The sequence below is a fragment of the Pterocles gutturalis genome, unplaced genomic scaffold, assembly GCF_000699245.1.
Source record: "Pterocles gutturalis isolate BGI_N339 unplaced genomic scaffold, ASM69924v1 scaffold4214, whole genome shotgun sequence".
NCBI classification, from domain to species: Eukaryota; Metazoa; Chordata; class Aves; order Pterocliformes; family Pteroclidae; genus Pterocles; species Pterocles gutturalis.
The window spans coordinates 80412-90984 of NW_010127996.1; the positions used below are offsets into that span (position 1 = coordinate 80412).

General features: G+C 37.0%; 1 protein-coding gene across 1 annotated transcript in view; it reads left to right on the forward strand.

Moving 5' to 3' along the window:
• PTPRZ1 (protein tyrosine phosphatase, receptor-type, Z polypeptide 1) overlaps nt 1–10573 on the forward strand; it is a gene marked incomplete at its 5' end in the record, with an annotated part of 97550 nt that overhangs the window by 43411 nt on the left and 43566 nt on the right. Inside the window, 2 exon segments of the mRNA XM_010079457.1 lie at nt 5119–5303; nt 6063–6189. Coding sequence (XP_010077759.1) covers nt 5119–5303; nt 6063–6189 — 312 coding nt within the window.

Here is a 10573-nt window from a genome sequence, read left to right on the forward strand (position 1 = left end):
AATATTAGGATCCTTTTTTGCATTGAGTTATACCATTTAAAATTAGAAGGCCCTTTCACTTCACAGAATGATGAAAATGTTGTACAGAGCATCCAAAATTTCTGTGTGCGTAACTTGTGTAATACCAAACATGCGTTTCAATCTACTGACTTTAAACAATAGTGTCCTGCACTCACATTATTGGCTCAGTGAACGCATGTAGTATTTATTCAAAACTAGGCATTTGAAGTAACAAATTATAGGTTAAACATTCTGCTTTGACCATAAACAAGGAGGGACAGAAAGGGATCACTAAAAGTTCAAGTCCTCCCGCACATTTCTGTTAATATTTATGTGCACTGTGTAAATGCAGCAACATCACTTACACGTACAAATATGTATTTATGTACATACACGTATATGTATGGACAAAATGCAATTATGGGATTTGTTTAATGTAGGACATTAGAGGAGCATTTATATTTTCACCTTTGTTTTAAGAGAAGCTAAATAAAAAGCCCTAAGAATCACTAAACTTAAATGCTGAGATGCAGAAACTGTCACATGAATGCCTAAGTCCCCACGAGTAAATAGGCTTATGTATTTCATATTTAATATTGCAAAGTTCTTGTAGTCAACAGAGAAAAAATAGCTTTTGAAGTCCCTTTAGATAATGAAGAGAAAGGACAAGAGTGGGTCTTACTCAAGTAGGTAACTGAGAAATTATTTTGTGTTGTGAAACCTAGAATCCCAATTTTATCCTGTTGGATTCAGTGAAGACTCTCATTAAGCAGTAGGATTAAGAACTTGATTTATTGCTGTTATTAATACGTGACATTTCTTAAGTAGAGCTTAGTTTCCTTAGAAGGGCGAAAAGAATCTTTCTATTCAATTATAAACTAATTTCAGCTATATATTGTCAGAAATTTGTACACGGTGAGAACCTCAACATTCTTGGTGTACAAGGACTGCTCTACTGAGGACATGGGAGCTACTTCATTCCCCAGTCCTGCCTAGTGATACATGTAATTTTCCTCTGTGATATGTATGTATGCATATATGTGTGTATATATAAGAAGATTAAACTAGCTAATCCTTACAGCCATAATTGATGGTTCAAGTCAAAAAGCTTTTTGAAATTGTAATGCTTTATCTCCACCAACCTGAGCTGGCATGAAAATCCATTTATAATAAAAATCATTGTTTGTTCCTATAAACCTGAGAACCATTGTGGTAGCTGCTGGGCCCATTATGTAACTTCCCATCCACTCCACTCGGCTAGTAATGCCCTGTGAGTCCACGCAGAAACACGGTTCTTGTTAATCTTCCTGGATTTAGTAAAGATATAAAAAACAATAGGTTCTTAAAATTCAGGAAAGGGCAAATTGCTGCATAGCAGTGAGGAGTGAGGAAAAAACCTGTGAGAAACAGCCCTGTGACACCAAGGTGAGAGGAAGAGGAGGTGCTCCAGGCGCCAGAGCAGAGATTCCCCTGCAGCCTGTGGAAAAGACCTCGGTGAAGCAGGTTGTCCCACTGCAGCCTGTGGAGAGCCCATGCAGGAGCAGGCTTCTGCCAGGAGCCATGGCCTGTGGAGAGAAGCCCATGGAGGAGCAGGTTTTCTGACAGGATCTGTGACCCCATGGGGGACCCATGCTGTAGTAGTCTTTTCCTGAGGGACTGTACCCCATGGAAAGGAACCGCGCTGAAGAAGTTCATGAAGGACTGTATCTTGTGGGTGGGACCCCATGCTGGTGCAGGGGAACAGTATGAGGAGGAAGGAGAGGCGAAGCGTTACGAATTGACCAAAACAACCCCCATTCCTTGTCCACCTGTGCCACTTGAGGTGGGGAGGTGGAAGAGTCAGGAGTGAAGCTGAGCCTGGGAAGAAGGGAAGGGTGGGGAGAAGGTGTTTCTCGTTTTGTTTTTGTTTCTCACTATCCTACTCTATTTTAATTGGTGATGAATTAAATTAATTTCCCCAAGTCAAGTCTGTTTTGCCCATGACAGTGATTCGTGAGCAATCTTCCGGTCTTTGTCTTGACCCATGAGCTTTTTGTTCTTATTTGCTTCCCCTGTGCTACTGAGAGAGGGGGAGTGAGAGAGCAGCTAGGTGGCCAGCCAAGGTCAACCCAGCACACATATCTACTGTGCTTCTCCACCTCCATCATAGAGACTGAGTAGACTTGGAATACTGAAGAACTGCTTTTTGCCACACACTATGACAGGGAGCTGAAAAGCCCTTGAATGTCTTCTTCTAAATGAAGTAATTTCATGGCTTCCACAATTGAAAATCTGGATTTAAAAGGTAAAAATCTGAAACCCAGATTCAACTAAAAGCAGAAGAAAACAACAAATGTGGAAAAAAATTCCCTGAGTTATCCAGTGCTGCCTCAGAACTACACCTAGTTTTATTCCAGCTGTGTTAAGCTCAAAGAAGCTTAAACCCAGGCATATTTTTTTTTTAATCTATGTATCTGAATAAGCCAAACTTGGGCACCTTATGAAGATCTTTTTGTCAAAAACACTGCCCAAGTAGTTTCTGACAACGATTTGGCAAATGTATCTTGGTCCTCCCTGTTGAAGCAATTCAGTTTAGATTAAAAACTAAGTTATATGGGTAGCATTTCCTTACAGAGAAGAATAAGCAAAGATACATGCATTATCATGATCTGATATGAAAAAACAGCATCTGATTACTCACCTGGGGAAAACAGAGACCTGAATTCAAGGCCGGCAGGGGCTCTAACTTCCTTTGAATAGTATTTTGCTGATCGAGACTTGCAATCTGTTTGAATATCTGTGACTTTAGTAACAGACTTCAGAACTCCCTTTCTTGAAGTCTCTTTGCCCAAAGTTCAGATCAGAGCAGAAATCTTTAATTAGGTAATCTGATATGTGATCTCCTCACTTTTCCTAGTCTCTCAAGAGGGAAAATGGGAAAACACAGGAGCAAAGTAACTCTGTGTTACTCAGACTGGCAGGAAAGGGAAAGAAACAGCACAGGCAAGATGACTCAAGAAGAAGCATCAGAAGAAGGGCAAGAGACAGCAGCTTGGGAAGGAATCATCATGAAATAATATGCAGATGTCTGTCATGTAGGAATATTATTGGTCACTGCTACAATGAACAGGAGGACCAAGCATCAAAAGGAGGAGAACAAAAGGGAAGATGACTATTTTCTTGAAAAAAACCAAAAAAATAGTTGGAAAAACCATCTGGAAAAGAAAGCAGAGTGAAGCTGAAGGAAGTAATATTGGAGACACCAATCTTCCACCTTTAACAATTTTATAATATTGCTCAGTCTGAGTACAGTCAGAGATTTAAGAACCAAATTAATTCAAAGACAAAGAAGAGGAAGGGAGGAAAGAGGACAGCAGAGAAGAGTTTGGAACAAGGAGAAGCTTCGTACTTATACTATGAAAAAGCATTTGGAGAGTTATTTTAAACGTCTTCACAAATAAATAGCTGAGGAGTGTTTTGATTCATTAAAACAAAAGAAAATCAGAGTTTAATTCATCTGCCTTAATGCTTAGAGTCGAGAAGGGAAGCGTCTTTGCAGGTCTAATGATTTCGTTTTGCCATCTGGTGGAAATGAAGTGGTATGACAAGTTTTAGGAGTGGAACAGAATGTACACAACTTGAGATTTTTTTTTTTTTTTCAGTTTGCTCTTCCTTTACATCAATTTAAAGAATCCACTATAGCGAATAAAGTGGTGTGTCAGATACATAGCACAGTGTATTCAAAGCCTGGCAAGCTACATAATTCAACTAAATTTGTCAGACTTATACTGCCTCTACCATTCACTTGAGAAAGAGAAGAAGAGAAGAGAAGAGGAGAGGAGAGGAGAGGAGAGGAGAGGAGAGGAGAGGAGAGGAGAGAAGAGAAGAGAAGAGAAGAGAAGAGAAGAGAAGAGAAGAGAAGAGAAGAGAAGAGAAGAGAAGAGAAGAGAAGAAGAGATGCTGCTTATTTTCCATTGAGTAGCTCAGACTAGAGCTGCTCAGAACCGCCCACCTGCTAACAGAAGGGAAGAAATTTTTGAAAAATATTGGTGTTTGAGTGCCCTCCTGTGTTCGAGTGGCAAATTGCAAAGTTAATGGAAAGAATTTTTTTCCTTTCGTTCAGAAGTGCAGTATTGTCCAACAAAAATGTTGTAGTATCACGGTGTTTGCTTCCTTTAAGAGAACTTCAGAGAATCTACATTTGTTTTCTTAATTAGCTAGACAGTTTGTTTTGCTTGCTTTTGCTACATTTGTTTTGTTTTGACTAGATTCTGAGATTTGAAATTTATGTTTCCTCATTTATTCCAAAGAGGGGATGATTATGTAATTACTTGTGCAAAAGCCAAGCTAAAAGTTTCATAGTAAAAATATAACCATCTAATAACTTTAATATGTAAGATTAAATTGTTGAAAGATTTCAGAGTAAACTTCATGTGGTTCACGTGGTTTTGACAAGTCTAATAGATGAAATAAAGCAGTAGAAATGAGGTAATAAATGAAGCAATAAACTAAACAATATGCCTTTTCAGGGCATATGAAAACACACGTGACAGGATATTCAGTACACAAGAAAGGAACTTCCCAAAAGCTAGGTCAGGGGCAGGTAGCCACTCTGAGCATATCAACCAAAGTGCAAAAACGCATCAGTTTCGAAGAGATTAGAAGGATTTGTAAAAGGAAACGACAGGGACCCTGGCCCTCATTCTGAGACATCAGAACAAATCTAGTTGCTGTGCTCTCAAATTTGGAACCAAAAGTCAGAGACCACTTTTGACAGTTGTCTCCATTCTTTAGTGCTGTGTCTGAAGACACAGTTCCCTAAGAGGGGGTGATGAGAGCAAGGAAGGAGAATGGGGTCTCAGCCGTTTCTTGGAAACTAGATATTAATATTTCACAAAATATGGTATGAAAAAGTGGGGAAAGGAGACTCAGTCCTCAAATCAACTTGCTTTTGAAAATCTACTGTTAAATACTGGTTCTGTTTATAGTGCATGGCGTCTCAGATATTTTAGTGGAAAGCTAAAAATGAGGCACATGAAAGACTTGCATTAATTTTCTCAGGAGGTAGCTAAAAATCTTAGTAGAATCATTTGTACCATATAATAAATACAATATTCTTTCCTCTTTTCTTTCTTCCAGTTTGCAGCTCAGAACCTGAAAATGTTCAGTCTGATCCAAAGAATTATACTAGTCTTCTCGTTACATGGGAAAGACCTCGGGTTGTATATGACACCACAATTGAGAAATTTGCTGTCTTTTACCAAGAGTTGGATGGAGAAGACCAGACTAAGCATCAGTTTCTGACAGATGGGTATCAGGACTTGGTAACTGTACACTTTTCAAGTTTCATACAAAGGGGTTATGGCAAAACACTCACTGATAATTATCTTAAGGGATTAAGCAGTAGCTGGGAGATAATTGAATAAAAAAATTGTTTATTTGGCTGCAACTCACAGAAGCTGTACTTCATTTTTTGTCTGTGAAGCCACAGAGATAATAATTAATAATAATAATATTAATAATAAAACGCCTCTCTTGCAGATAAGAAAGCTTTCACAGATTGCTGTTCTGATTTGCCTGTACTGTCCCCAAAAGTTTATGATCACGTCAGTTTCAGATCACCTTAACCATAAAACCCTTAGTCAATTAATAATGATCTGTATTGCATTGCTCACTGATGTGCAAAGAGTGACCTACACAAGCAACTAATAAGATTCAGTACAATCATACTGCTATAAATATTAAGTTACTGATTACAGCTTCTTGATATTTTACTGATGTGATCTGTTCCTTATGCCCACTTTCAAGACTCATAATTTATCAGAGATAATGTTACCTAAACTAGGATTCAGAATGAAATGATTATGTAGTTCGGTATCATCCATGTAAAAATTCACAAGATTTATTTTAAAGTTGACTAAAAAAACCATCTGTGACCATAAAATATAAAAAGCATACATTAGAGCCCTAGAAGAAAGGAGCTTTATGGTTCATATGAAAAAATGTGTTATGAAAAAATTATCATTTCCAAATATTTGATACTTATCTGCAAATAAATGATGAAATATGTTTTTTTCTTTTAGGGAGCTATTCTAAATAATCTGCTGCCCAATACAAGTTATGTTCTTCAGATAGTTGCTGTTTGCTCTAATGGTCTATATGGAAAATACAGTGACCAAGTCATTGTTGATATGCCTTTAGAGGACCCAGGTAAGTTTTCTCTTGAGCTTAGCAATCACTTTTAGCTGAAAATGTGTAGTAGTTTGTTTGCAAACCAGTTAAAATGCGCAACTGTCAAAAAGTGCTAAAATGAAATTTCAAAATCGCTGCAGTTAACCTTCAGCATGTTCTTTGCTACTGATATTTTACTTAATGTAATTCTCCATTCCTTATAAACATTACCTATGAAAGACTGCATGTTAATTTATTTTAACTCTAAGAATGTCCTGAAAAACACCTACCTGATTTAAAATCTCACAAGTGTATCTTTTAGCAACATAATATAGGGAAATAAAGCCATTTGGTATTATTTCTCTATGATTCAAGCAATGTCCCAAAATTAATCCACCCAGCCAGAGTATTAAGGAAACAAGTAATTCAAACCCAATATATGACTTACAAGTCTGTATCAATTTATTTTGAAATTTGATTTCTTACAATTACTGGGAGATTGGTTTCAAAGGACTTGCGGTGATGAAATTCCCTTGCTTCTTAATGCTGCCTTGCAAAAAAACAAAAGGCCTAACAAACAAATCTTACTGATTTCACAGAGAGATTTACTTCTTCCGCCTGCTGGTAAATATGAAATAATTTGAAACTATAGCATGAAGCTTGATGTTGTCCCTAATAATTCCTTACGTTCTGTGGAAGTTTTAGCATCAGACCCAATTCTCGTCAAAATGAGTGAGAGCTGTGTTTTTAATTAAGAACCCTGTAATTAATCATGGGAAAAAAATCAAAGACATTCTGATCATGCAAGAAAACATTTTTTATCTAAGGGCTGGGTTCTCGTTGTTTATTTATGAATTCTGTAAGTTCAGTTTTACACTTCATTGTAGTCTTTTTAGCTACAGCAGTCCTTTGCAATGTTGTGATGTACTTGGAAAAACAGGTCAATTTTTCATTTCAAGGGAACCAGATTCCTTTACAACAAGAAAGAATATGATTCTTGACAATCCCTACCACATGAATTATGAACTAATAATGGTAATAGGCTTATAATAGTGCATTTTTGTCTGAAGGAGGGGGATGCACATTCAGGTATAGTACATATACATTTTCAATAAACATTTAACTTGTCTTTCAAACACAAAGTGTTAAGAAGAATGCATTTTTTGAGTCTTATGCTAATATCTACCAGAATTTTCCTATTTCTCTTCAGTTTTCTAAGAAGTCCATGACAAGGTTTTGTCATTCTACCTGATGCTTCATTTTCTGTTTATCCTTTATCTACCTCTGAGATACTATATTCCTCCCCTTCCTTTCCAGAATTTGCTGCTTTTGTGTTTGAAGATTTTCTCAGATGAGATTTCATTTACATACCCCCATTCCATTTCCACATGGAACGACAAATAAGCAGCATAGTGGTGTCATTATTAAACAATAGTTAGCTCAACAAATCAAATTAGTGCAGTGCTGCTATCACAGCTTTAAAAGCTCAGAAAACAGACATGGCAACAAAAAATCCAATGTAGGCAATATCCATAGGATAACCCACCTTACTACTACTGTTGTATCCCTGCTATAAGGACTGGTGAGACTTGGTTGCATACCAACCTGCTGTGCGCCATGGCTCGTTTTGGAAGGAAATGTGGATGCAGAAGTGAGGAGGCAGACAGGAGCGCTCTGGGGCTGGGTAACCGTGAAGCCAGCACTGCAGGCAGCACTGCATGGTGCACCTGAGGTGCAAGCAAATACTGCCAGGGGACAAACTCAGCAAGAGGACTGTGGGTATTTGGCAGTCTGCAGCTGGCCAGCTGTGTAGATACAGCCACTGATCACAGCATCCCTGTTGTACTTCTGCTGAAGTCAGCAGTGGCGCTGCATTCATTTCAGTAGCAGGAAGAGTGAGGGCCTTGCTTTGGAAATACATACTGGAAAACTACCTTCCAGTATATCAGCAGAAATTTCTCTGAGCTTTGTATTCCCAGACAAGACAATTTGGTGCAATAAATGTTGTATTTAGCAGCTCTGAGTGAAGGTCTGATAGTATCACGTCTTTTTGCAGACACAGCACTGATTCCTTTTTGTTAAAAAAATGAGAAAATAGAATGCAAGGGTAGCTAGGAGGCATAACAATGTAAAAATGTCTCTATATGAACAGGTTAGCATGACTATTGTGTTTTCTGTAATTTGAATATTTAAATATGTCTCCTTAATGTTGCATTAAAGCAGATTAATGTATATAAGTATATTCTTATCCTGAGTTTTCTTGGTTTTAAATAAGAGGAGAGTTAAATAATCTGCATATCAGAACTGTATAAACACCTGGGTTTTTTTCGAATTTCAGGGAGTTCTGAATATTTGTAATAGCTTCAGCTCTAGCTAAGGTTTATCCTTTAATTTTCCAAAAGCTTCAAAGTTGGGGAAGATTATTTCAGGTCAAATGAGGTGTTTCAAGGATATTTTAAATTAAAAAAAAAAAAAAAAAAAAAAAAAAAAAAAGAGGGAGAAGTTAATAAATACAAATGAAATACCAAAATGAATATTTTGCATGTTTCAGAAAAGCTGTGTCTTTGGGATGCTTCCTATCTGAAATGGACACAACGTTATTAAATGTACTTTATGTTCTTTTATTTTGACACTTCCACAGCAGTACATCTGAAAGTGTTGATGAGGAAATTCAGGGAAAAATCCCTCCCATGTAATTAGTATGATTTCTATGGGTGTACATTGCTCTATAAATGCTGTCTCAATCCTCAATATAATTCAAAAATATAAAAAAACTTCCATTCATTTCTAATATTAATGTTTATTTGCATACTTACTTTTACTAATTATTTACATCTGAATTAACTGTTGCAAATATAGCAAATGTTTTCATATTTAATATTTTAGTATTGCAAATATTGAACAACAGAGATATGAGAATGTAGATATCTAATGAGAAAGATTTGTTCAGAGCAATCTGCTGGTTACAACGATAACATCAAATTGGTTTTGTGATCTGCTTTATAGATCTTGAGGCAAAAGGGGATTTCTTGGAGCTCCTGCTTGTGAATTTATGAAAGAAAAGTTATCTTCACCATGAAGACATGAAATAAAATTGGTTCACATAAAGCATAAGCTAAAACTTTCCTTTTCAAGAATTACTCTGAGTAAGCCAGTTTAATTAAGATGAAATTCACTGCAGTCACCTCCAGATCAATTAATCTTCAAGTTAAGAGCTAAAGTGAGGCGTGAGTCATGCGGAAGCATTAGAGGGGCCCTTTTCTAGGAAGAGTTCTGCCTTTGGAGTGGCCACTTTTAACAAGGGAAGTTTCAGTACACTGTGCAACACAAATCTGGTATTAAAAAACCTCATGACCATTGTTTTAGCTTTTCCTTTTGAGATGCTTGCAAGAGGGAGCGTTTGTCATGCCTTCTCCCCACCCTGTCTGGGTGGCTCCCACCTGTGGTTTGTGAGGGCTCTGCAGGCTCCAGATCATCCACAAACCAGGGTTGAACCTTCTCATTCTTGTCAGTGCTTCATAAGAGGAAAGACCCCTTTCGGGCCATGCTCTCTGCCTCAGTTTGTGGAAGCCTCAGGAGCTCTGATGTGACATTGGGCAGATGATCATAGCTGAGACTTCTGCTCTTTGTTTGTTTGTTTGTTTTTATAAACTAAACTTTCGTCTTGTGATATAGTGTGTATGTGCACATTAAAATTGTTTTCAGTTAGTTTCCATTTAGTAAAAGTCACCACGTGATGTAGCTACACAACCTCCACTGAAAATGAAGGCAATCATGTAGATAGTGTTTTAGTCAGCTTTGATAGGAGTCCAACCTTTATTTACCAATTTTTCATTTACTGTTAGAATTGGGTTTTGAATAACTATCTAAATGTGTGCTTTGACTCTAGATAACGTCTGTATAGCTCTGAAAGTTCTGCAGTAGTTTGTTGTGTAGTTAATACCAGTGTTACTTACATGCTTTTGCTGACACAGAAAATTAAAAATTAGAATATATCTCTCCTCTCATCTCACTTTGTGTAGGCTTCAGTTGGTATTTTTCAAAAAAACACATGCTGGGATATGGCTCTCAAATGCTGTCTCCTGCATGGCAGCTCAATGCTGTCAGCAATGCTTTGTGAGGGTCTGACTATGCAATTGCTTTGTAACTTGTCTTTGTGAGTGACTTTTGTCCTAAAAAAACACTAAGCATATCTTAGATGTTTCATTTAGTGTTTTTTTCTAATTTTGTACTGATAAATGTAGAAATCTGAAAACTAATTTAATCATAAGTAGGCTTTACTTTTGTTCTTGACATGCCGTTTATTACATTATAAGACAGTACAGAAATTGAAACAGTTTATAGTGTGCATGTTACTCTACAATTACAAATCAGAGTGTTTTAATAGTTTTTTTAAAAGATTTGCGTTGAACATAAATGTAGG